The sequence below is a fragment of the Dermacentor albipictus genome, chromosome 3 (assembly GCF_038994185.2).
Source record: "Dermacentor albipictus isolate Rhodes 1998 colony chromosome 3, USDA_Dalb.pri_finalv2, whole genome shotgun sequence".
NCBI classification, from domain to species: domain Eukaryota; kingdom Metazoa; phylum Arthropoda; class Arachnida; order Ixodida; family Ixodidae; genus Dermacentor; species Dermacentor albipictus.
This window is the reverse complement of record NC_091823.1, coordinates 157,117,914-157,143,963: the sequence shown is the minus strand read 5'-3', so window position 1 is coordinate 157,143,963 and position 26,050 is coordinate 157,117,914. Positions and strand designations below refer to the sequence as shown.

The 26,050-nt window shown below is 46.5% G+C and overlaps 1 protein-coding gene across 2 annotated transcripts in view; it reads right to left on the bottom strand.

Annotated features, from left to right (window-relative positions):
• Positions 1 to 6,655: 6,655 nt before the first annotated feature.
• The window catches only part of LOC135908671 (uncharacterized), a 44,461-nt gene continuing 25,066 nt past the window's right edge, over positions 6,656 to 26,050 (bottom strand). For both annotated transcript variants that reach the window (XM_070536219.1, XM_070536220.1), the window contains 3 exons: positions 20,712 to 20,753; positions 20,510 to 20,563; positions 6,656 to 7,673 (listed from right to left, as the gene is read on the bottom strand). In XM_070536219.1, the coding sequence (XP_070392320.1) occupies positions 7,029 to 7,673; positions 20,510 to 20,563; positions 20,712 to 20,753 (741 nt within the window). In that variant the 3' untranslated portion in view covers positions 6,656 to 7,028. The remainder of the gene's footprint in view (positions 7,674 to 20,509; positions 20,564 to 20,711; positions 20,754 to 26,050) is intronic.

Sequence of the window (26,050 nt, the reverse complement as noted above, 5' to 3'; positions counted from 1 at the left end):
TTGTGCGTCAATCTGATCGCTGTCTCAGCTTGCCAGTCTCGAGTGGTGTCGTATTGCTTGAGAAAAAAACTGGCGCCTTTAGAAGTACAGTCTACCTTCGGCGTCTTTGCACCGTCTTCTGGGCACATCAGGCGCGTATGCAAAATACTCAAGTCCGAGTATTGTAGGCAAGTTAGATTGTTTCAAGATTGGCTGCGCGTGCTTGTTGTTCTCGGGAAAGAACCAGAAAGCGAAAACAGGCGGTTGCAGCAGATGAAGCGTCTGGCAGCAACTTCCACCCAGTTTCTTTGGCATCGAGCGTTAGTGAGCCTAATATCCCGGTCAAAAAGTCTCACGATGCAAGCACCGGCCAGGTCACCGTGCTAGGAGACGTAGCTCTGCCTAGACGAGTAGAGCGCTTTTTGGAAAAAGGACCAAAGTTCAGCCTCACACAAGGATCCCAGCGCCAAGAATTGCTTGCCATGGTGAGAAGAGTGTCTAGCCGCGGAAAGAACCAAGAAGAAAAAGAAAGAATTGTAAGTGGCGGTGTTTCCTGCCTGATGAGTGGTGCATCCATTCCGCCGAGAAAGCCTCACCTCCGGAGGATTTCACAGGATCTGAAGGACAACGACCTTGTGGTGCTACAGGCCGATAAGGAGGGCGGCTTTGCTGTTATGCCGACTGGTGTTTTTCGTGAGAAGGCCTTGGTTGCTATAAAGAAGAACTTCAAACAAATAGCGTTCAAGGTTCGGAAGCAAAAAGGTCAGGCTCTTGAACTTTTGGGAGAAATGAATTTGGAAAACCTGCACAAGATGGCAAAGAAGGAAAAAGGGAAGTTTCGTGAGATCTTCTTCACTGTGAAGACACACAAGCCTGAATGTCCGCTGCACACCATTGTTTCAGAAAGGGGAACATGGCAACGTCTGGTTAGCCGGTACCTTCAGACACATCTGGGAAACGTGGTGTGCGATGACCCTTTCCTGGGGCGTAGTTCTCTGGAGGTGCTGAAGGATCTGGACAACTTGCCGCCTCGCGAATACAACGCATTCTCCATAGACATTGAAGATTTCTTCTATTCGGTCCTTCACCAAGGTCCCTTAGCGGCGGTCAGGGACAAGATCCAATCAACTGGTGAAGCCCGCCCGCCTTCAGAACGCTGCAGGTGTAAGCGTGGACAATTTCATTTCCTTATTAGAGTTCTACCTGAACTGAACCGCCATTTTTTTTAAGGCAAGTTTGATGTGCAGAAGAAAGGCATATGCATCGGTTCTTCTGTTGCTCCTCTCCTTTGCGATATCTTCCTATCTGTTGTAGGAGCTGACATCAGTATTAATCTTTGTGATCCTCATGTAGTGTCCATTTACAGATATGTTGATGATTTCTTCGGGATTTTGAAGGACGTCCCTGAGCACGAATTAGTTTCTACCGTTAAGAGAACCATGACTATCTTCTAGAACCACACTCAGGGTCTCGGGTTTACCAAGGAAGTTCCGAGCTGCGGTCAACTCCAGTTCTTGGGTATCAGGCTAGTGTTTCCAAAGGAAGGCCTTTGTTGGATGTACAATTCGCGTTCTTTGAAAGGCCTGCTACTGTTTGAGAGCGCCCATTCCAAGATTGTAAAGCGTGCAATTGCTACAAATTCTCTGGAAACGGCTTCAACTAAACTTGCATCCATTTGGTGTCAAGTAGCTTTAGCGCTCAAGTGCAACGACTACAACAGGCAGGCTTCCCGCCATGTCTGATTTCAGCTGTCTGCGAAACGATGCTCCAAAAACTAAAGCACCCGCCTCATATCAGGGAGCCAGTTTCACGCAGATCTGTTGCGGTAATTGCGTACCTTCATAAAGTATCGCACAACATTAAGAAAGTGGCAAGTAGGCATAACGTTCAAGTTGTTTTCTCGGCGCCTTGCAAGCTGTCTAAGCTTTGTGCCATGAACGGAGAGAAACGCCCGGCTTGTTCAATCCAGCATCAGAAGCAGTTCACTGAACGCAGGACACGTGTAGTCTACCAAATCCCCCTAAGCTGTGGTCGCAGCTATATCGGACAAACTGGTCGATGTTTGAATGAGCGTGCAATGGAACATTGTCGTAATCTGCGCAACAAGGAAGGGAGTTTCCTTGCAGAGCATTGCAGAGACCGCTCTAATTGCCGCCCTCAGTTTGACAAAACTAAATTTTTGAAGTATGGAAAAGACAGGTATGAGAGGGAAACTGTGGAAGCCCTTTTCATCAAAAAAGAGGGAAACGCATGCGTCAGCAGGCCGTCGATTATGCTTAGTGACAATGAGAATTTTTGGCGCGGTCACATGTTTTATCAATTTTTAGGTGACTGACTTTTAGAAATTTTAGTTATGACGCAGACACTGTACTTAGTCGCATTTTTCATGTTATTTCCGTGTTATTCGTTGGTCATTATTCCCATAGTCATGCGGGTTTTATCACTGACTGTGCTTTAGGCGTTTGAAGTGTTATGTTGTGGATAGATTGGATGGTGGTGATGAGTAGACGGTACTTTTTATGTCTGCTTTTTTCTCCCCGTTGGCTTGGAAAAAGACTGTACTAGGTCAATTGCCTCCTGTGCTGATCCACGTGTGGTTCTTGGTTGCTCTTTCGATAGCTGTGCAGATAACATTCCTGAATGGTCGATAGATTGCTGGTTTTTACTTCTAAAGTTTTGTGCGTGACTCGGCGTGAATGACCTACATAGGGCAGGCGTGTTGCGCAAATAAACTTAGTTGTGAGTGGCGCCGGTCTTGTCGTTTGTGTTCTTCCTAAGTCCTGGTCTTCTGCGTCTTGCCTTTACTACTTCAAGCATGAACCAACTAGCCCAAGTAAGAGTTTTACATGGCGCGAGTGTTGCGCTGCTAACGCCACCTCACGGCCAGGTTACTTGGGCGCTGAAAGGAGAATGCTCTTGCTCTTTGGTTCGGGGCCGGAGAGTGGCGCGGACGCTCCGCGCGTGCGCCGGTCCATGCTTCTGTGAGGCCGTCTCACGAGGCCTCGTTGGAACGTGCCACCGTTCGCGTGACCTTACGCGCTAATGACCAGGCGTTGATATCCAGCATCGGGCGAACATATTCCCTCGTTATCCGGTCGCGGTGAGTCGGACTTTCCCGATTTGTCGCGCGCCCATCGGCATGTTTTGTAGATAGCAATTCGGCTAGCAGGCACTGATCATTGAAAGGTGCAATAAATGCCCTTGTGATGGTTTGCACTACTGTGTTGTCGCTGCTTTGTCCCAAGAGCACGGGTGAGAATTCCACACAGTGCAATGGGAATGCCGCGTATAGTAAGGACTCCAGAATAGCAGCGTTCATACAAGGCGCGGTTAATTTCTCTAAGCCAAATCGCAGCCCGTCAAAACGTCGTAGGCAAATAATAGGGTAAAGTGCCGGTGCGTGTTGTCACGTGAAAATTTTCAGCTTAAGTCGCAATGGGTTCTAGTTGTCGCTTACAGCTTCGCCATCGAACAGCCTTCACAGCGTGGAGACTTTTTTTTGTGTTGAGAACTCTATTGCTTTGAGCCAACTTGCCGATGTAGATCAATGCATTGTTTACTCTTTCATCAGTAACTGCCTTATCGAAAGATTAGTTGCAGAAAGTAGGTGCCAGAGCAACCTTACAGTGCTTAGACACCGCACTCGCGGCACTGCGTCGCCACTGCAAATTGGGTGCGGCCTTGTCGCCCATTGCAAAGCGTTCCCAAAACGGATCGTCGGAAAAAAAACGGGAATTGACCGCATAACGACCAGAACAACAGCGGGAGCTTCATTGAAAACAAACAGAACTCGGAAACATATGAGTACGCAGTTAAACGCAGAAAATGTGCAAAAAAGAACATAGGAAAGTAATCTAACCGTGGCCCTGGCGGGTCCAATGCCGAGCAAATTGGCACGTCTGGCAGCGGGCCGCAGGTCCACTGCTCACATGTAGTGCCTTCACACCACGCCTTCTTCAGCATGTACGACTACCACGTGAGGCCTCCTTTGCCAGTACTGCAGCCGCTGCATAATGCATGCTCGCAGGCGTTAAGCGTTATGCAGTCAGAGGCAGTTGTAACGTTAGAGCTTCGGTTAGCAGCTGGCCTCATGTCTGCGATGCTGATAACTATTCAGAAAAGTTTCCACCTGTCGGTTCTTGTCTTGTCTTGTGTGCTCAACAGTGGCGCGTACCCACTATGGGGTATTGGCCAAGAAGGAGGCGGTTTTCCGTATGCTTAGAAGTAAAGCGAAACTATGTTTGAATAGTGGAGCGTGGGACGATAGAACTGTAATTTAGAAGTGTAATGAAAATATTATTAAGAATTTCGATAAAATAGGTTAACGTCAAGAAATTGTCTCTAAAATGTACTCACCATCTGCCCCGGGCGACTTCTTTTTTTTTCGACACACCGCATTCAGCACTTCCAGGTCATGAGCAACATAAGGAATATCAACGAGAAAGGGCATTCCTGATAGGAGAGTAGCGAACGAAGAGTTGTCAAGGAAGGAAGCGTAAGAAGACAGATTATTATTGCGCGTGACATGATACGTCCCAAAGGACGTAAAGTAAATTGTTTTTAGTGTGTTTAGTGTGCCTGTGATGCAGACAGGACTTTCCAATCCTGTAGTTTTTTTTGTCATTTGAATGTATATTTAAGTAAATAGCTAAGAGAAATTCTTCTATTAGTCACACAGACCAAAACTTTCATGCAGGCCATTTCCAACTGTTCCAGAAATCCACCTAAAAAGGTGAAACAGCGCCATTTTTCACCGACAATTAAAATCTCACTTTTGTCATAAGGGCGAAGCAACGAATGCGATAGCTACCTGCTAGAATATTACACGAAGTGCAAGTTGAATTCTAGTTTAAATTAAACTTTATGCTGATGACGGCGTTTTATACTCGGAAGTTTATAGCAAGTGCGACCAGTTACTGTTTAATCAAACTTTGTAGACAGCTGCTTTCTGGTGCGAAAAGTGGCAAATGATCAATCATGACAAAACAGTATTTATCAAAATAAATCTACAGGTAAACCACTGCGTTTTCAATATGGCATCCGAAATTTTATACTACCCGAAATAACTCATCATATATACTTAAATCTTTGGATCTCTAGCGATCTTAACCGGAATAAGCACATTATTATGTTGCCGCATATGGAAACCGCAATCACTTTTTTCTGAGGCGAGCTCTAAAATTATCGGTTCCTTCTGTCCACCTTGTAGCTTAAGATATATTGTACGGCCAAATTCGGAGTATGCCGCAATAATTTGGGACCCTTTCACCAAAACTAACATTTTTTAGCTAGAAAAAGTACAAGGACGAGCTGCGCGCTTTCCCTTTGGTAATATCTCCAGGGTATCTCTGGCGGATCTGTTAAGAAAAAGCCAATGTCCAGCCTTTAGAAAAAAAGAAATCGCTGTTCCAGACTGATTTCTATATCAATCAATCAATGGACATTTTAAGGTCTACGTATCTAAAATATTTTCATTTTCTACTGGATACGCCACGATATAGAGGCGTAACTTCACAATCCCTCTTTTTCGCACATGCAACCGTACATTCAAATACTCTTTCTTTTGCGTACAACAGTAGACTGGAACCAGTCTACATTAATGGCTTTTTCTTTCTATCTAGCACCCCATATTTAGTTTCTTTTCATGAACCACCTTTTTATGAATAGTTCGTACTCTGAAACTATGTATTCCTGTATTTCATCTTTAGTTCTGACGCACCGAGTTACTGCAGTCTTGAGGGACTGTAGCTTATACTGTATTTATTGTATGCTAAAGTTATGCAGCAATGTACTATTATTATTGCATTGCTTACTGCGATTACTATACGTCCACTTTTTCTCGAAGTGGCGTGAATAGTTTGTTGTTCTTTTGTGTGCCACAATAATGCCGCGTCATATGTAAGCATTGTGGGATTCTCGCTAGCATGAGTCGACTTTTTTTCTGCATGCTTGCCATTGAGTATGACTTTATTGTACCGCACTACTAAAATCCCTTTCGCTGATTGCAGTATCTGCGGAAAAAAGACTCGTAGCTATACTGGCAATATGAATTGAAGTCAACGTAAGCCGACTAAGCGAAAACGAACAGTTGTGCTCTGTTTGAATCCAGCCAGCGGACAATTTCACTTATGTTTATTAATTAAAGTCAGCGTCTGTCTTAGCAACGTCACCACCACTTTTCAGTATCGGGTTTGCTCAAAACCTCTTTCCTGGGCCAATTCCGGAGGTTGTGAACAGCCGCGGCAATAAATTACCATCATTCTCAGGTTCGAGCTCTGTTATGGTTTCGCAATTTTAACATTTAGATCTCACAAGATTTAAGATAACGGGCATGCGCTCTGTGTGTTTTGATTCGCGATATTCTTTGTGGCCTGGCATTTTCCAAATTCTTAATAACGATTTTCTCAAGAATGTAAGACCTGGTACGGGTGACTTCAGTGATAGAATACGCCTCATGTCATGTTGCGCGGTATGGCGTATAGCAGATATATACCTATACATATACGGAACCTTACGGCAACGGCAAAAATTTGCTTGGAGTTGCATAAAATTGATATCGAAAAAAATTATTTTCCAATGAAGATGAAACATGTTTATTGTGTTTATTAGTTAAAGTGATGCTTTTGTTCTACGCAAATATTCAGACCTCACCCCTCTAGCTGGTGCCTTCACTGTCTACTGCATCTTGATTACGTACTATGAATCCAAGCAATTGAAATCATTACAAGGAAGGTGGACTCAGCATACTTGGACGCCTGTTCGCGCAAAATGCTGTTTCAAATCATTTTATACCGCCACGCGTACGATACGTTTAGATCTGCAAGGCTGCACGGTGCCTCCGAAAACGTTATATTTAATGGAATATAGGCGAAGGCTAAGCAACCGCCCGGCGTCGTTATGACACGTCACCGGCGATAGCCGAGCCTGTTTGCGCGTTCGTGCTGTCTTGCAGCGCCGAGTGACACCTCTTCAAGAGCCGTGCAAGGACACTGGTCGCTGCAAAGGCATTCACCCTGCGCTTAGCGGTCCAGCCTTTATAGGCACGGGCTCTAGACGGCGGCGCCGCGGGCCCCATCGGCCAAGCCGGCGCCGGCAGCGGCCGACCGAGGGCGCTGCTTTCGGGACGCGTCGGGAGCGGCGCTCGAATCGGGAGCGACGACGGACTGCCGCCTGCCTCTGGCCGATTGAACAGATGCCATGGCGCCGCGGAGGGCGCTGGACATCCGTCGCGACCGTCCTTGCACTGGCTGCCCGAGCGTAGCGGCCGCGTCGTCGATGGTCCGTGCAAATTCCGAAGCAGTGGACTGCTTCCTCGTCCTTCCCGACTTGGACTTCGCGATGGTGCTCGCGCCCGTATGACATTCGCTGGCGATCGACTGCCTGCGCGAACGGTCGGAGAGCCTTCGGATCTTCGCCGAGGGAATTATGGTGGTCAAGTGGTCTTCGCCGTCCGGGGATTGTGGGAGCAACCTGCCACTGCGCGCCTGCAATTTTGTAGATGTTCTTCTAACTTTAGCGTCCGTGGCTGTTTCGTGACGGGGAGAAGTGACGTCATCGCTAGTCCGATTTGTGGACGCTGGACGCTTTTCTACTTGTCCCATGGAAGCAGACTCCACCAGCGCCTCCTCGTGCGCTGTGACCGTTGTCATTTTGTAGGAGCTGTAGAAATCGTACAGCATACTTGTGTAGTACAGCTGAAAAGACAATGCGTCAAATCGTCAGTTTTATTGGCACACGAAAATAAAACCGGACGTTAGGCACGAAACCATGGTAATATTTACACCGTGCAAGTTGCGTGTTCAATGCGCATGATGCGATATAAGCAATTAAGTATGTCTATTGTGCAATTCCTACGTAGGGTGAGATGAGGGCGTGCAAGTCGAAATAATATAAATATATGGTTTCAATAATTGATGAACAATATTATTTCGCTTTGTACACAATGTCTACAATATTCTCAGTACAGAAACACGGAGCGGTGGCGACTGCAAACTAAACGCGGGGCGTTTTTCTGGTGCCACACAGCGATCATTCATGCAGTAGTAGCTGCATGAATGATCGAAAAAGTGCTGTCACCGAAACCTTCTGTGAACATTTTGTCCCCACACAAGTGGTGACACTTCGCAACAGAGAATGGCACTATTTAGTGGTGGCGAATTTGTTGGCAGCAAGATGCATCATTATCAGCAGCAGTAGCAGCAGCCTGTCTTATGTCCACTGTAGGACGAAGGCCTCTCCCTGCGATCTGCACTTACCGCTGCCCTGCGCCAACCGATTCCAGCTAGCGCCCAGGAGTTTCCCCATTTCATCGCTCCACCTAGTCTTCTGACGTCCTCGACTGCGTTTCCCTTCTCTTGGTACCCATACTGTTACCTTATTGGTCCAACGGTTATCTAACCGGCGCGTCACATGACCTCCTGCCCAGCTTCATGTTTTTCTCTTTATGTCTATTAGAATACCGTCTATACCCGTTTGCTCTCTGATCGAAACCACTCTGTTTGTGTCTACACGTTATGCCTAGCAATCTTCGTTCCATCGCTCTTTGCGCGGTCCTTAACTTGTTCTCAAGCTTCTTTGTCAGTCTCAAGTATTTGCACCATACGTCAGCACTGGTAAAATGCACTTATTGTATACCTTCCTTTTCAATGTTAATAGTAAGCTTCCAGTCAGGAGCTCACAATGTCTGCCGCATGCGACCCAACCCATTTTTATTCTTCTATGAATTTCCTTCTCATGATAAGGGTTCCCTGTGAATTATTGACCTAAGTAAACGTACTCCTTCACAGACTCTACAGGCTGAACGGCGGTCTTGAACTCTTGTTCCTTTGCCCGGCTATTCATCATCATCTTTGTCTTCTGCATATTATTCATCCATCCCACTCCTGTTAAAATACATCAAAATATACTTTAGTAGGTCAGAGTAAGGAAAGACTATGCCATAAACACAGGGTTCTGCCAATGTATCAGCAACATTTTCAACGTATAGTTTGCAACACACTCGAACGTTGGAAGAAGCTGCGAAGTGACCTTGTTTATTTAAAGGAGTTCTAAGCAATAGCTTCTAAGTAACTGTTTATCTTGTGCTGATAGAACATAATTTTAAGTTCGTAGTGCGCAAAACGGTAGGCAACTGTTTCCTTTGGTAAGCGCGTTTATTTTTACTGATTCATGAACAATAAATGTTTACATGCGTAATATTCTTGCGCTAAGACTTACTACTTTAACAAAGTACCAATTTTATCTTGTAACTAAACTCCTCTAATATAACGCTTACAGACGATGGACCATGTGTATAATAAAGAAGCAAATAAATGAATAAAAGTAAAGTGAGACATTTCGTCTGCAAACTTTAAAGAGAACCTGAAAGAACTGTAAATCGATAGCATCGAGACACAAGAGGATGAAATGCTGCTGAACGAAAAAAACTGCCAGTGTTCGAGCGACCTAATACTGCGTTATGAAACAAGGGCGTTATGAAACAAGCACGAACAGCCGTCGACCGGTTAAACGCCATCGTCGAATTCAAGGAGTGCCTGGTGATGGCAGCGATGTGCCAGTGTACAGCGTGGCTGTACAAGAGAAAAGAAAACATTACCAGCACCCTCGCTTCCGCCGACGTAGCCTTCAGCGAACCGGCGTTCCAGCTGTGACCAATTATGTCGCCTCTATCCGAACACATCACGCCACTTCGATACACTGAGTTGCATCGATTCTTTCTCGTGGCATTTTATGGCTTTTTGGGCGTTTACACTTAGACCCGTATAATCGTTTGTAGTACTCTCATGGATGGGGCTGCATTCCCAATTTTGCAGGCAATGAATTCGGGTACAGAAATGTAGTACCCCTGACACACGGGAAGAATTAATGTAATTGGAATCGAATGGCATTCGATGCATCAAATGCCATTCGGTCTCTTGCGGTGCTACACAGTAAAATATAATGGCATTCACAAATGATAGCAACCAAGATCTGGAACAAAATTCGTGAAATTCAAGGAAATTTTGTGCCCATCAAACGCGTTTAAGAACTTTTGCGAGGACATTTAAAACGGACGAAATCATTTTGACGCCACTTATTCACAATTAAAAGCATTTCGATCATCACAAGCCAAGCCACGACTAAACCCACAACTGGTAAGTGTAAGCAAACAATATGGCGGACATGGCGCTCTGCGGAGGAAGCGCAGCTAGCGCAGTTTAGATTGAAAAAGTGAAAGCCCTAGTTGCCTCTTACATTTGTTACCGAGTGCAACGAAGAAACAAGGAGAGGTCACTGGAACTGGCAAAAGAAGCGCAATGAAATATCAATGCAAGGCTGAAACAGATTAGAAGCCAATTCATTCGCTATTGCTGCTATGATGGCTACCAACTCCACAGTTCACCGTGAGCGGTGGGCATTTCAGCGAGGGGAACGTTGGCTCGAAGAGACGGTTCCGCATATCGCGGAGAATCACTTCAGACAAGCTCTCCGTTTCTCGCCGACGACAATCCGGTACCTTGTGGAGTCGTGCAGGATCGCCTTGGAGCGCCAAACGACAAACATGAGAAAGCCGTTGTCCGTGGAAAAAAAATTACCGACGATTACGTTACTTCCTAATGCGAAATTTGAGCGCAGCAAATAAGCTGTTTCACCTTTTCGATAGATTTTGCATGCATGAAGAACACAGTCTGAATTGACACAAGTCCGAGTTGGGAAACGCACACCGGAGATTCTCACGGCACGTATCCGGAAGCGGTTTCACGTCATTTTGGAACCAGAGCCGATCACACACTGAACACACACTTCCAAACGGATTGTCTGTAAACTGTCGCCGGAAAGCATTTGTTGCACCCTGACTGTTTGCGAGCCTTTGTTTGCGTTTGGCCTCGGCCTCGGCCGCGCGAACGGTAGAGTCTTCTCTGCGACGGCGATGAGCTTCTGCTTCAGCCTCGCTTACTGCTGGTTGCTCTCGACGGCGGCAATGAGCCTCCGCTTCGGCGGTGCGAACGGCAGGGTCTTCTCGGCGGCGGCGATGAGCTTCTGCTTCAGCCTCGCTTACTGCTGGTTGCTCTCGACGGCGGCCATGAGCCTCCGCTTCGGCGGCGCGAACTGCAGGGTCTTCTCGGCGGCGGCGATGAGCTTCTGCTTCAGCCTCGCTTATTGCTGGTTGCTCTCGACGGCGGCGATGAGCCTCCGCTTCGGCGGCGCGAACGGCAGGGTCTTCTCGGCGGCGGCGCTTAGCCTCTGCTTCGGCGACGCATACTCCTGGATCATCTCGACGGCGGCGACGGTAAGCTTCTGCTTCGGCGGCACGCACCTCTGGATTCTGACGGCGACGGCGCTGGGCCTATGCTCTGGCAGCTCGTTTAGCAGCAGCAGCAGCAGCAGCAGACGGAGGACTTCCATCGGTCGTCTCGCTCATGACTCAGAAAGAACTGGCAGATAATTTCTCAGTGGCGAACGGCAGCGGCAATTTCGGCTCGGGCGGTGCACATATACAGATCAGCCGCCACCGATCTGGCTCTCTGATTGCCACCGCACAGGGCGAACGGCAGCGGCAATTTCGGCTCGGGCGGTGCACATATACAGATCCGCCGCCACCGATCTGGCTCTCTGATTGCCACCGCACAGGGGTTGCATTGGAGGAGGAGCGAAGAAAGGAATTAAGTTCGAGCCGGCGCTTTGACAACCGGAGAGTCGCAGGAAGAGGGGGGAGGGGGGCGGCGTGTACACCCAGCGGCAAACGATGGGGGCAGAAGCGCGCGCAGCAAGCGGACAACACGATAAAGGGAGGAGGGAAGAGATAGCAGCGACTGACCGATGCCGCTGACGCCGATAGTGAGTCAACCCCAGCTGCGGAGTTGGTTTCAGGGACAACGCCGCCGATGCCGACACAAACAATATGATACCCTCGCTTCCGCAGCGCTAAGAACCAGGTCTAGCCGTGGGAAGGTGGTCACGTATTCGTCGACGTGCCGGGGCCTACGTGAAATAACCGGCGCGTCGGCAACTGAAGAGCACCCTATCCGCCACACAAGAACAGGGGGTGGGGGACCCTTTCCTCCTCTTTCTGCATGGCGGCGACGGTGTTCTATGCAGTCACGTTATCTTGACTCTCTAGCGGCGTCAGCGGCATCCAGCGGTATCAGTCGGTCGCTGCTAGCGCTGGGGGGATGAAAGGGGGGCGGAGCTGGTTACGAGGCCGACGACAACGCCGACGACGACGCGAAACCCAGGAACGGACGCCAAAGAGCTGCGCTCTAAAAAGAGTGGCCGTCGGGATGTATCGGCTGTGCTCAAGCGCTGAAGACCGAACGATCGCCCATCTGTTCGGCATAGGCCGGTCAACGGTGAACGTCGCATTCCGGGAGTGTTTTAAGGTTGTCACCGAACAACTTGAAGCAGAGTGGCTTCGAATGGTCTGGCGCCACGAACTGGAAAAACACGTGATGGAGTTATTTTCCTTCACTGGAAAGGCAAGGGAAATGGCAGGGAATCGGCGGTCTCGATCGTTGTCACTTTCCGATATCCCCGACGAAGGACAACACAATTGATTGCCGTAACTGCAAAGGCTGCTAGGGACCTTCGAGACTTCTCCACGCTGCCGCGAAAGTTAAAAAAATAAGTTCACTTTCATTGCGTGATATCTACTGAAATATATTCGATTGCATTCGATCGTTACTAAATAAGCTTTAGCAGTTGTAGTTGTGAAATGCAGAAGTTTCTGCAAATAACAATCACCAAAGTTCGGGTTGCCATCATTTCCTGTGTTCCTCCTGCAGTATGTGCCACATGGTGCATTTCTGCAATTTCCAGTACTAGAATTTTATAACTGATATTGTCAACTGTCTGTGCGTTGTCTATACATAAAAATGTACACATAGGCCAAATGAGTTACGATATTTTGAGGAATGAGCACTTTCCTGATAAACAACTTCCAGCCGTTTGCTAAAAAAAGTACTGCATGTATGTGCTAATTTTGCCTAAAATGCCTTTACTCTACAAACAGTGTAAAGGTATCATGATTTGTCGTGAAGTAGCCATGGATAGAAATTTTATGTGTGCATGAAATTCTCCTTTTTGGCAATGAAAAAAAATAGGCAAGCATGCATGATGCAGTTGTCATGCTGTGGCCTGCGCCTGTTACGTAACTCGTACAGTTGTTTGAGAAGTGTTTTGCTCAACGTGGCTGTTTATGACAGGTTAAAATACTGCAAAGAGGACTGCCCACTGTTACGCATGAGCATGACATCATTCGGCGCTTGTTTCTTTTGTACACGTACATTTTTATACTGCTGGCACTGGTTGATCATCAGTAGCGGTTCCGTTATATCAATGTTGGAGCTCCCGGCCGATGCCATGATGCCAGCGTGTACGAGAGATCGATATAGACACCTCGAATCGCCTGTGGTTATGATCGAAGGTGCTGCTATAACACCGCTCATTCTGTGTGACCAGGCATTTCGGCTGACTGCAACACGGCTTAAGCGCTTCCCAAGTGCATCACCTGGTATCCCCGAAGCTGCTTACAATTATAAGCTTTACAAAATAAGACGCATGGCTGAAAACAGATTTGGACGCCTGAACGCTCGTTTTCGTTTTGTCATGAAGAGGCTAGAATTCCAGTTGCCAAATGCTGAACAAGCCATCAGGGCCTCATGTGTTCTTCACAATATCTGTGAGACATTCCGAGACCCTGTGGATCCTCAGTGGGAACAAGATGTGCCTGCATTTGATGCACTGCTTCCACAGCCATCACGCTCCACCGCTCAGTCAAGTGGAACCGGACACGATGTTCGAGCTGCTCTTGTGCAATACTTCTGGAGACCTGCTCAACAGGCCAGATGACCAGCACCATTGCACCACAGCAGAGAAGCAGTGTGTGTGTGTGTGTGTGTACTTTAAGGGGTGTGTGAATATGAAAACAATCATGCTCCTTGACAGACATGCAAGCAGTGAATATTTACTTTTTGCCAAAATCCCGCAAAGACGACAAAAATAAATTGTCACGCTGGGCACTTTTTTCCTGCAGATGAACCTGGTTATCTCGGAATTTTTCTTCCTTCTCCCTGCCTTTTTCTAGACACAGATGCAGCTTCCGCTCCTCCTCAAGAAGCTGCGCAAGCAGATCTGCATTTGATGGCTGCCTCATTCTCCTTTCGGGGGGTCCCAGTGATAATAATAATAATAATAATAATAATAAATTTATTATTTCTATAAAACCTAGTACATTCATCAGGCCTGCCAAAACCACATTGGGCTTGACTGGCACAGCGAGACAGGCAGCATACAAACTCTTACAATATCAAGAGAAAAAAGATACAGGGAAGCGATAAATGTATATACATACACTGATACACACATTATACGCATTTATAATAGATTTACGTATATGCACATACACAGGTTTGGGAAGCACATCTGGCGCGTACAAGTATCACCATGCCACACGATTACCTTGCGTACGTGGCACAATAAATATAGAGTAGATGATTCTAAATAACAAAATGAGTAAAAACTAAAAATGCTCCAATGAAAGCTCTGCAGGAACAAACTTTCTTATCACATTTTTAACCAAAGCCACTCTGTGGGCGTAATACAGGACGAGGTAAGCGAGGTGTATTTCTTTACGTGTTATAGCTGCTCAAATCCGCCCATTTTAGTGCTTTCTTGAGCTTGTATTTTGATATTGGCTGGAGCACGTTACAAGGTAAATGATTAAACAAAGCAGGAACATAGTATTCGCGCATTCTTTTGCGATATTTTGTTGCACAACGAGGTATTTGATAACGCCATTTTGGTCTAAGGCTATTGGGAGTAGCATAAGGTGCTCTATACCGGTTGTCCCAGAAACTTATCAGGGCTATTGTATGCAGTAGAAACGAAGAAAAATCTGGCATGGATAATACCTTAAAAATGTCGGTGTTGCCTTCAAGACACAAGTCATAGCCCATAACTTTTAAAAGGGAGCGCATTAGTGAGTTAATTCTTTTTTGCCAACGAAGAGCAGAATGTCTGTAGGCAGTAATTACGTATCAGACAACACTGTATCACAACGCATGCGCGGTGGTTTTCCTGACGGATATCGGCATGAGGTGACGGATTTTATAAAGTAAGCAAACACTGAGCGAATCCTCTGACAGACATAAGAAACATGCGAATTCCATGATAGATCGCTGTCAAAACGCAAATCGACATATTTTACGGATGATGCGTAGTCGATAGCATCGCAAGAACATGGATTGCAATGTGAATTATGTAATATTACTTCCCTAGCCAAGTGTACTCTCTTTAAAGGACTTCGAAAGTAGACAAGTTGCGTTGGTAATACGTTATGTTGCGATTAAATTTGTGGTGAACCAGTCCATTGCCTTCGTGGCTGCTTCTTGTAAATGAGAAGCTGCATCAGATTATTGATTTGCACGAGAAACTAAGACTGTATAGTCTGCACACTGAAATATCTTTATAGGGACTGCACTGAGACAGATCATAACGTAAATTTTAAATAGAAGAGGGCTTAATACTGAACCTTGTGGAACACCGGTTTTGATTGGAGAAAGGTTGCTGTGAATGTTTTGAATGAGCCGTACCGAAACAGGTCCCGGAGAAAATTAGCGAGACGTGACAGAAACAAACCACGGAATCCCTTCATCAAAAGCTTTGTTAACAACTAGTCATGGCAGACACTGTCAAATGCCTTGCTTACATCAAGAAACAATGCGCACCCAACCTGGTTAGTTTGGAAACATAAGTTCGGGAAATCGGAAAGAAATCATCCAAAAGTGCCTGAGTGCCTTTGCCTTTTGTAAAGCCGTATTGCCGCGGTGATAACACGTTGTTAGTGTCAAGGAAGCTATTCATAGTGAGCAGCATATGTTTCTCTAAACTAAGCCCTGGCGAAAAGCATTCTGAGGGGAGTCCCAGTTTGTGACGGCCCAGCTTCTTCGACAGGAGATGAAAGTACAGGATATGAAAGCACACGAGACGAAGTTTCTGGTGATGTTTCATAAGCGTCATTCTGCGTAGGATATGTCATATCCTCCTTCATGTTGGCGGGCGCGTCCTCGTCGATTTAGCTGCTGTGGCCATTCTTCATTAGGTAGATGATCTGAAATGGAAAGTGACGGGCAATTAATAATACCAAAACCATCTTGAAGTACTCTCAGTGCAATCAAACTCGATCTGAATGCCCAGGTTATCACAAAGGCAAAGCGCAACACACTAAGGAATGGCTATTGCATGCACAGCCACCCGCACACTTAACACAAACGCTCGATCACGTGGCTTGCACTGACATTAGAGCCGCTGAGTGCTGACTGCTGGGTCCAAGGCCACGCTGCACGGTGCACTTGTGAAGGCTGGCGAAAGCGGGTGCCTTGCTGCCACCCCAATATCATCTCAGACCCAGCGGCAATCACGTTGATGGAGGCCACGCGCTCGAGCGTTTGTCTTACGTGTACGGTGTTAGGTACAACATAATTCTCCCAGAGCCACCACGCGGGTGAAGTGTACGACTTGGCTCGTGGCCTCACGTAGGCTTTCTCTCTGCTCTGCGCTGATGTTATACAAGGCCTGTCTGAGTAAAGGCTCAGCCTTGCAATATGGTACCTTTATCAGTGACAATATACGGTATCACTTATTCGATAAAGTCAGACTGTCGTTTTCCGAGCATCATAAGCATACCTTGCAGCACCATACATGTTAAATTGCCACCGTTAACACATATAACTACCTAACAGGCATATTTGTGGACAAGGTAGCCATAGGGCTGCCGAGACGTGACTTTTTTTTTACCATGTTCAGTGACCAGTGAACTTCGTCAGGCATTTCAGAAGCACCAACATATCGGTGGCAATATACACCTATGATGTGCACCTCTTACCTCCTCCACAGTGTTGCACTGGCTTTCCAGAATTTCTCGCTGGTCATTCATTTGCAGGGCATTGAGGAATTTGTGGATGTCCCAGTAATAGGGCCAAGTGATACGTCCTTGCCCAATTCCTTTTTTGTGTGTCTGAAAAAATAAAGGAATACAAGAAAATATTAGGCATGTTTCGGAAAATAAACAGTTACTACAAAATACGCAACAAAATTACCAAACTGAAACAATCAATGCAATTCATGCCAAACTTTCATAATGATTGACCTACATCTTCAGAGAAAAGAATTCTCTACGGCGCTTTGTCAAGGATATGCGTCCGTGCATATTTGTTGATGTTTATACATATGCCATGAACGACTTCCACCGTACGGGACAGGTGAAAAAAAATCGAGAGTACTCGCCAGCCGCTTCGGACCTCTACGGAGCGTCATCGCGTGGTCAATGCCTGGATCTGTCTGGTGTCGAAACCTGGTGGTAGCACGTCTTGTCAAAACGAAGGGGACACACCGTAAACAAATAAAATAACAATTTGAACACCAAAAGGGCAATTGAACCGGCTGTAGATATGAATAAACAAAACGGGAGGCGAAAACAAAACTTGCCGACGGGTAACAGCTGACGTTCCCGGCTGATCTGCCTAACTAAACTCCGACGACGCGACATTGATGTCCAAGTCATCACTGCTCGAAAAGTAAAAAATATCGCTTCTAGGATCATCGGGATCATGAGAAACTACTTTCTTTCAAGCGCGCGCGGTTCCGGATGTCGACGCCATCACGCCGATCAAGTGTACCTTGACCTTTGAGCTCGCACGCCCTTTAAAAATACCCGCCAAGCGGTAAACATGTGAACCACGCCGGAAAAGAAACTCTACTCTTTACACAATGACCGAGATGGTGCTACTATTGCAGGAGCGCAGCGTTCTTTTTTTTATATAGGCCCTCAAAAACGTCAATCACCGGTGGCCGATGCCTAGTGCCGGGGTGAGGAAAGAGAGAAGCTAATATAGCGTAACCTAATCCACCCGTGCCACTGCATGTGTCGTGGCTTTCCCTTTATTCGCCTTAACGAGCAAACACTGCATGAGAAGCTATCACTCGTATCAGAAATTGTACGCAGTGGTGCAAAAGCTTCGAGTTACCCACATCGGCGCTTACAAAACAATGACACGTGCATGCTACACAGCCCCGACTTCCTTGCACGCGCAGTCCTGCTTAAATCTGTTCCTGACGAAATACACTCACCTGTACTTGTTTGCCAGATTCTCAATCTTTGTTTTCATCACTTTCAAAGTCGTGCTGATGCCAGCATCGAGCAGCTTTTCAGCAATAAGCTGGTATGCCTCTGCGTTGCGCTTCGCCCTTCTTAAGTCATGGAGATGGCCTTCCCATATTTTGATAAGGGCGAATGTCTCTTCTTGGCTCCAGTGTGCTTTTCCTTTCGGGTCCGCAGCCGCTGCCGCTGTAGCCATGGCACCGCACGTTCAACGCCGACGAACCACCAGGAGAGGGCACAACACCACTGCTGCCGTTGCTAAACGAACACATCCAATATGGCCGACCGCCGCGACAGACTCCTGATGCAAAGAGTAATAGCGCTCGAGCACAGCACGTGGTGAAAATATCATCGCGGCAAAAATAATTATTCCTTTTTATAAGTCTAAAAAATATATACTGACTTTGCTAATGCACGCATTACTTTTTCGCGTTGCGTGCCGCTGTTGTCTATCTGGGGTCCAGAGTATACATTCGGTTCGACATCGAATGCGAATGAGTTCCCCTAACTCATTCGATGGCAAATGTCATTCCATTCGAATGACATTAAATCTTCCCGTGTGACAGGGGTATAAGTCTTACGGCCGAGGAACAACCTTGAACTAATTACAATATGCATGTGTGTAAGCCGTAGTTCCATTATCCTTCATAAAAAACTGCCACGGGTATACCGTTATTTGTTGAGAATGTGCACGTGTTCATCATGGCGGGGCATTCTCTGGATCGTGCGATAAATAAAATTTTACTTTTTGCCTTCCTTCTTTTCTGCGACACTGCGACCTTTGAGTTTATGACTGCTCTTTCTGTGGTTCTTTGTTTCTCTCGTGTGCGTTTTTAACGCCTAACAAATCAGTCCATCAAGTCTCCTGTTACCCGCCGTTGTCGTTCAATGGCTATGGTGTTGGGCTGCTGAGCACGAGGTCGCGGGACCGAATCCGGGCCCGGCCACGGCGGCCCCAATTCGATGGGGCCGAAATGCGAAAACGCCCGTGTACTTAGATTTAGGTGCACGTTAAAGAACTCCAGGCGGTCGAAACTTACAGAGTTCTCCACTAAGGCCTGTCGCATAATCAGAGAGTGGTATTGTAACGTAAAACCCCATAATTTAAAGTCTCCTGTTCAGTATTTAGTTGCACATGCCCATTTCATAGGGGCCTGTTTTGTCATACTTAATAATTCAGACCACATCAAAACATTACCGCAGTGACAGAGATAGACCATTGGACATATTACAAACAAGGCAAATTAGTTGGTCTGCCGCTTGCTATTCGAGGATGTACACCCTTCATCAAAACCATGCGGACCGCGGTCCTAGAAAAAACACACTAAAAACGAAATACCTTAGCAACTTACACTGACAACTAAACACTTATGAATGCGCAGTTATGCTTGAAATATCAAGTTTTCATTAGTCTTACGTTTTATGAAATGTGGTGGTGCAAAATGGTGCAAATTCTTTGTTTTTTTTTTGAACTCATGGTCTGCAAAATTTTGATCGCAGGTGTTTGTGTCTGCGTTTTCTCTTTTCCTTAAAAGTCACATTATGGACATAACGTAACTAATATTCTCCGAGCGTCAGCGAACAGGGAAAGATCAGAGAGGCGTATCGAATGGAAGTAAAACAATAAAATGCTCTCAAATATAGACAACTTCCTGCATTATGGAAGCGTCACGTAAAATCCTTAATTAAGTGAAAATGAGACATGCACCTAATCGTAGCAATTGCTGCAAAGTAAACCAATATGGGTTCCTCGAGAGAAAAGCTTCGCAGTTGAAAAATTCGTCCTGGTTCGCGACTCAAATCCGGGACCACCGCCTTTCTGGGGAAGCCGCTCTGCCATTTGAGCTAACCAGGCGGCTAGCAAGTGGCTTCCAGTTGTTGACAAATTCTACTTCGCCCTACCATCTGGTAGCGTTCTGGTTAGCTCAGATGGTAGAGTGGCTGCCCTGGAAATGCATTGGTCCCGGGTTCGAGTCCCGCACCCGGACGAATTTTTCTTTAGCTGCGAGGCTTTTCTTTTGCGGAACCCGTATGGGCTTCCTTTTGCTATGATCGAGGAGATGTCTCAATTTCCCTTAAATACTTCTCTCCACCTTGCGGGTTCCTGCAGAACTATTACGTCACTGTAAAATGCTGTTAAATGCCACTTAACATCATGTAACAGTTTCCGAGTCTGCACACCTTTCTTTTACGGTGCACTGACTCTTACTACAAAGTTGCATGCACGGCAACAGGCGATGCCCGTTTACGGGGGCGTATTTGGAATTTTTCTCCAATGTCATAGGCAAGAGGGCGGTGCTATTGGACGGTATTGATATTGTGCGCCACGTGTTGTCGTTAAAGCAACCGACTGATCGCCCTTCAAGCATCCTTTTTCTACGGGCAAAGGCTCACCTTACAAAGTGCTGCGAGTACGATGATAGGCGCCCCAATTGCTGCAATCTTCGTCTGAAATGGTAAACATCATCGAGCGCGTCTCTGTAGGCGTTCGACACACATCTGTGCTACATTTTGTGAGAAGTCTGTTTGGGTATACAACTCCTATACGAATTACAAAAACATTGTAAAGTTGAGTGGCTCTGCCAGCAGTACTTACCCGCTGTTGGAAGGAAAGCGCATCGGCGTCCACGTTTGTATACTGTAAGAAAGCAACGTACAAAAGATTACGCCAGTTCAGACTTTTAGCCATACATCCGCTTTCCCTCTCATTCTAGACAAAGAAGTAAGAGGAAGAGGAAAGAATATGATTGTGAAAGGTTCTAAAAGGTGTAAAATTGTGATTTAACCATGAGTAGCACTCCGCCATTGAATAAACCCATACAGGTTTGTCGCAAAGGAGGCTTTGTTCTTGGAAAAAGAAAACACATTTCTCCTGCTCCCGCATGCTATCTCCGCATCAGGGTAAATTTTCCTTCAACTACGAAGCTTTCTATCTGAAAAACAAACTCGTATGAGTGTCGCTTTTCTTTAAAGCGTAGTGCTATTCCAGAGGAAGTAACTGTTTTTTTAATTATTTCATGTAATCTCCTCCACACAGCGGTTTCCTGCGGCACTCATTTGCGATAATGTCAATATTTTTTTTCAACAAGTGCAGCTCGTTTTATTGCCGCACATCACGATCGAGGAGCCGTGAACTGCTCAACAAGCAGCGCACTTTAGAGCCGTACAGGGCAGCGCTTCTCAATGTCTTGACAATGAGGGAGTTTCACGGGAGAGCACTTTCACTTGTTTTCAAGTGAGATCACTTTATTCAATGAGCACTTTCAAGTGAGAGCACTTGAAAGTGCTCTCACTACGCTGGAGAAGCGGGATTTACGCTAGTAAATCATTCCAGCGCTACGATGGAACGATCCAGCGGTTTCAAATACGCTTTGGGACAGCGCGGTTAGTCTTTCATGTCATAAAAGTGAGCCCATTCACAATAATGCATTCCCGAAACTGTGAGCCCTATCCGGTAGATACAGGGTGTATATTTGATTTATTAAAAGTAATAAAAGATAAGAAAGCATACAAAATAACAGCGTTACAAAAATTATTTAGAACGAACTGCAGATAGCACACAAACTGCCCATGGCATGTGGGATACATTTCACATGACAAGATACATGACATTTCACATTACATGATACATGACAAGGAATCTGGGCTTGAACGTGTTGAGCTAAAGCATGTGAGGTTTGAAATCACATGGGTGACCAGAACGAGGCGACGCCCTTCTGGAACGTTCTTACCGTAGCTTTTGTTCCAACCGTAAAATGAAAATCGCAGTTGCGCCCTAAAGATGATGCATTGACTGCTATAGCAAATTATTACACAGTTGTCCGAGGTAAGCTCAGTAGTTTTGACGGCTGTATAAAACGTTGCACACATTCGCTTACCAACTAGATTAGCAAGCATGGTGTCACGTGCACAGGCGAACCTCAACACATGTCACTCTGTGACCGCGGACACTCGCTGCCAGTGTGCTGGCGTTATGACGAGTGGTGGTAGCGCTGTGCGTGGAACACACGAAGCCACCAGACATCTCGGGTTCCCACTTTGCCCTCACCGCAGATCAGCTTTAAAAATATTGTGTCATGATTAGCTGTGGCCGGACTGGAAGAGGAGACCTCGCAAGCTAACCTCCCCCTTCCCCGACTTGTAGCGTATGTTCACCTCCCAGCCGGCCACCTGGCGCGTACGCGAAGCCGCGCATCAAGGCACCATCCTTCTCGGCTCACGCTCGAACACATTCCCGCGCGTACGACGAGCGGCTGCGATCTTCTCGCACTTGGAATTAATAGGGGGCCTCAGAGTGACTCCGACGCCGAGTGTGGAGGTGGACATTCTCCTGTGGTGTCTACGGAATTGTGAAAGGGTAGGTCCTCGACGCGATGGGCTGGAGTGAACATTTCGACTAGAAACCTCGTCGAAACGTTGAACGCAGCCTGAGGGATTCCTTGTGGGCCCGCTCTTTGGTTACTTCAAGTGCGCGCCTTCTGTGAACCTCGTTGTTTGGATGTAATATATGAAGCTTCAAGCAATATGTACAATGCTGTAGATCGGAGGAGAGGGCAGCAAACTATCCTGAAAACGACGTGGTGTGGGCAAATAAAACCTGTGGTGCCTTTTCCTGATCAGTCATACTGATGTGACACTTACGGATGTAATTATTGCTTCAAAAATTGTAGAAACCGCACTAAGGCCCAAGCTCTGTATTCGGAACGCGTTTCTGCTTCTACGTAACTTCCTGGTAGTGACGAAACGTCACAAGCGCAATATTGAAGAAGCCGTAGAATTGAAACGCGCGCGCACCTTTCGAAAGCTCTGCAAATGTCTCAGGGAAACAATAAGGTATTTCATTAATTGAATCCTGAGGTTTTACTTGCCAAAACCACGTTTCGACTATGAGGCACGCTGTAGTAGGGGACCACGGATAAATTTTCATCATCGGGATGCGGCCGCCACGGCCGAGATTCAGCCCACAGCCACTAAGACACTGCAGGGGGTAAACATTATTATGCGCCATGGGAATCAATAACGTCAAGTTTCAATTTTGCAATCAGCCCTCCAAGAAGAAGAATAAGAAGAAGAAGAAGAAGTGGGAGTAGTAGTAGTAGTAGTAGTAGTAGTAGTAGTAGTAGTAGTAGTAGTAGTAGTAGTAGTAGTAGTACAAACTTTATTTCCCTTAGCGGTTTTGGGTGGTGGGTGGGTCCCTCAGTCCAGGCCTTCACTGGTCTCTGCGGTTCACTGGGCTTGATCGAGAAAAGCTTCTCTGGCTCTCTAGATCTTCGCTAACAAGCAAAATCTTTCACTACCTGCTACTTGGAACTTGCGCCGTAGGGGGTGAATTATAATTATTAGGCCGTAGTTTATACATCGACGTTACGTGGCAAGAGTTCGTCACGCGTAGCACCAATGACATGTATCTTTGTAGACTGAAAGGTGTGTCTTACTGAGTATATTTAGGTGTGGATGTATGTTAGTCTGTACACGGCGCCAGTACCTGGCCTGTTGTAACGTAAGGTCTGGTTGACTCGCAATCTTTTTGGGGGGGGGGGCGATGTGGTGCGGGTGGATGGGGGGTCATAAATATTCCGGATTACTTCGCTTGACGGTCACGAGACGTCTGGCAAACCGCGAAATCTCCTAAGCTGATATGACGTGTACAGATTATTTATTTTGTCATTACAATGGACTAAAGAAAAATAATTATTAACGATTCTATGCTTTTTTCGCCATCAGCCCTCCTCAATTGACCAGAATTTTTCAGACTGCGCCCACTTCGCACATCTGTCACGCAACGTCACGAAACAATGAGATCTCATCCCGTCAAAGTGACGTGTGCGCCTTAAAGATGCAGTGATATGCCGAACAATTTTGTCGGAATAGTGGAGACTGCCTTGTTCAGAAATTAATTAACGATGGCTGCCCACCCATTGCTATGGCACGGGCTACTCGGAACTACCGATGAAAATGGATTATTGAGCTATTTGCATATATAATAAACATTTTTGCGTGGCAACATAACGTTGACCAGATCTCTAGACACGCTAACGACATCGCTTTGCCAACTTTTCTTCGCTGAAGATCAGTTTTAGCAGCTGACTTAGAATCCGTTGCACACCGCCGTGATTTTGTATCAGCCGCGAAAGTTAAGAAGAGAAGGGCAAATCACAGACGCCGGCGGCAACCCCTCATCCGATTAGCTACTTTCACTGCGCTAGCCCGGCCCCATCGAACTCTTCTGCACTTCGGCGTGCTCCTCGCCTCTTTGGACAAGACAATAGAAATTAGACAAACCTGACAAGGTAGGCATTGCTGTTCACTATGAAAGCAAACAAACGTGATCTCCTATGAACGAGGAGAGCATTTCATTGGCTTGTTCAAACAGCGCTGCGGGTCACGACCTGATGCTTGCGTTGGCGGTTACGTAAATTTTACGTCAGGAGATCATAATAAAATAGATTGAGATGGGTGTTCGTTATGGGGCCCATGGTGCGATATAAATTAAAGGTATTCTTTCTGGATTTTATTCCAACCACCTGACGTCAAAGTAATGGCACCGCCGACGGAAGCGGTGGCACAAACCCGCGGCGGTTTATGACAAGCCGAATTATATACTCTCCTCGTTTACTGGTGGGCCTTTGTATTTGGCTTTAAAGTGAATAGCATTTAATACTTTGACACGTTTTGCGTACTGCAACAGCTGAAGAGAGGCGAGGAGTACGCAAAAGCGGAGAGGGTTTTAGAAGGGCCGAGGTGTAGGAAGCGAAAATGGATCACCGGGTGAGGGTAGTTGCGCCGGCGTGCCCGGATGGCCCCGGTAGCGCCAAGTCGTGCCGGCGTGACGCAAGATAGGTAGAAATACGGAGGTGGTGCCGGCGTCTATGATTGGTCCGCTTCCGCTTTCTTAGCTTGAGGTGGCTCTTCAACTATCGCGGCGGCATGAAACGGTTTTCTAAGGATGCCGCCCCCACCCTCCAAAGCGGAGCCTCAACGAAGAGTAGTGGAGACAAAGCGGCGTCTTCCGCATGCCGAAAAGGCTCGACAACCTTACAACTGCCAAGAGGAGGGCGCAGCCATAGCAACGGCTGGATGAGGGTGAGAAAGTTCATTGCTGGACGCCCGAAGAGGAACTTCAGGAACCATCCTCAACTCCTGCCCGAGTGGCTACAGCGAGGAGCGCTTCGTTATTGACACTTTCAGTGGAGTGTGCGTGATCAGCCGAGGTTCCAGTTGGATGGTCACTATAGAAAGCCTAGAAGGAAATACATTCGTACAATTGATTGTTGCACGAAAACCTTTGTTTTACTAGTCCAAACCAAATTCATATATTCATCATGCAAAGCTTTTTACAACTTGAAGTGGGATATCGTCGGACTCTCTCTATAACGTACGTTGCATCTGGTTTAATTTGAGATCCAGTGTAATGGAAACTATTCGCTCAGTTAGATAATTATCTTCAACGGTTTGTACTCAATCTTTATATCTTTAGCAACTTAGCCTCATTGCAACTTAAATTTAGACAAACAGGCTTAGTAATCGGACAATTTCGTGTCATTGCAAGTTACATTTAATATCACTTCAATTCAAAAGTGGTTCGAATACACTTCCACATAAACGCAAGTACTTGTATTTTTAAAGCCGTAACGATATATGCATCGTTTCCGCATGGCATATTTGTCGTTCAGCGCTCGCAATATGGCAGCTATACGGTGGAAATAACTGACCCGCTCTACGAGGAACCTTGCTCCACATGTAGACCTTGGCTTCGCAGGTCGCGGAGAATTCTATTCGCTGCAGCAAACAGCGCTTTACGTAAGCGCGGTGCACGTAGGAACATGGTTAATAATACGTGGTGCTTCACAGGATGCACAACTGTCTCTAGATATTCCTTTTAGAAGTTCATTTTCATCATACACAAAGGAATCAGACCGCTCGCTCCGAGCGCCC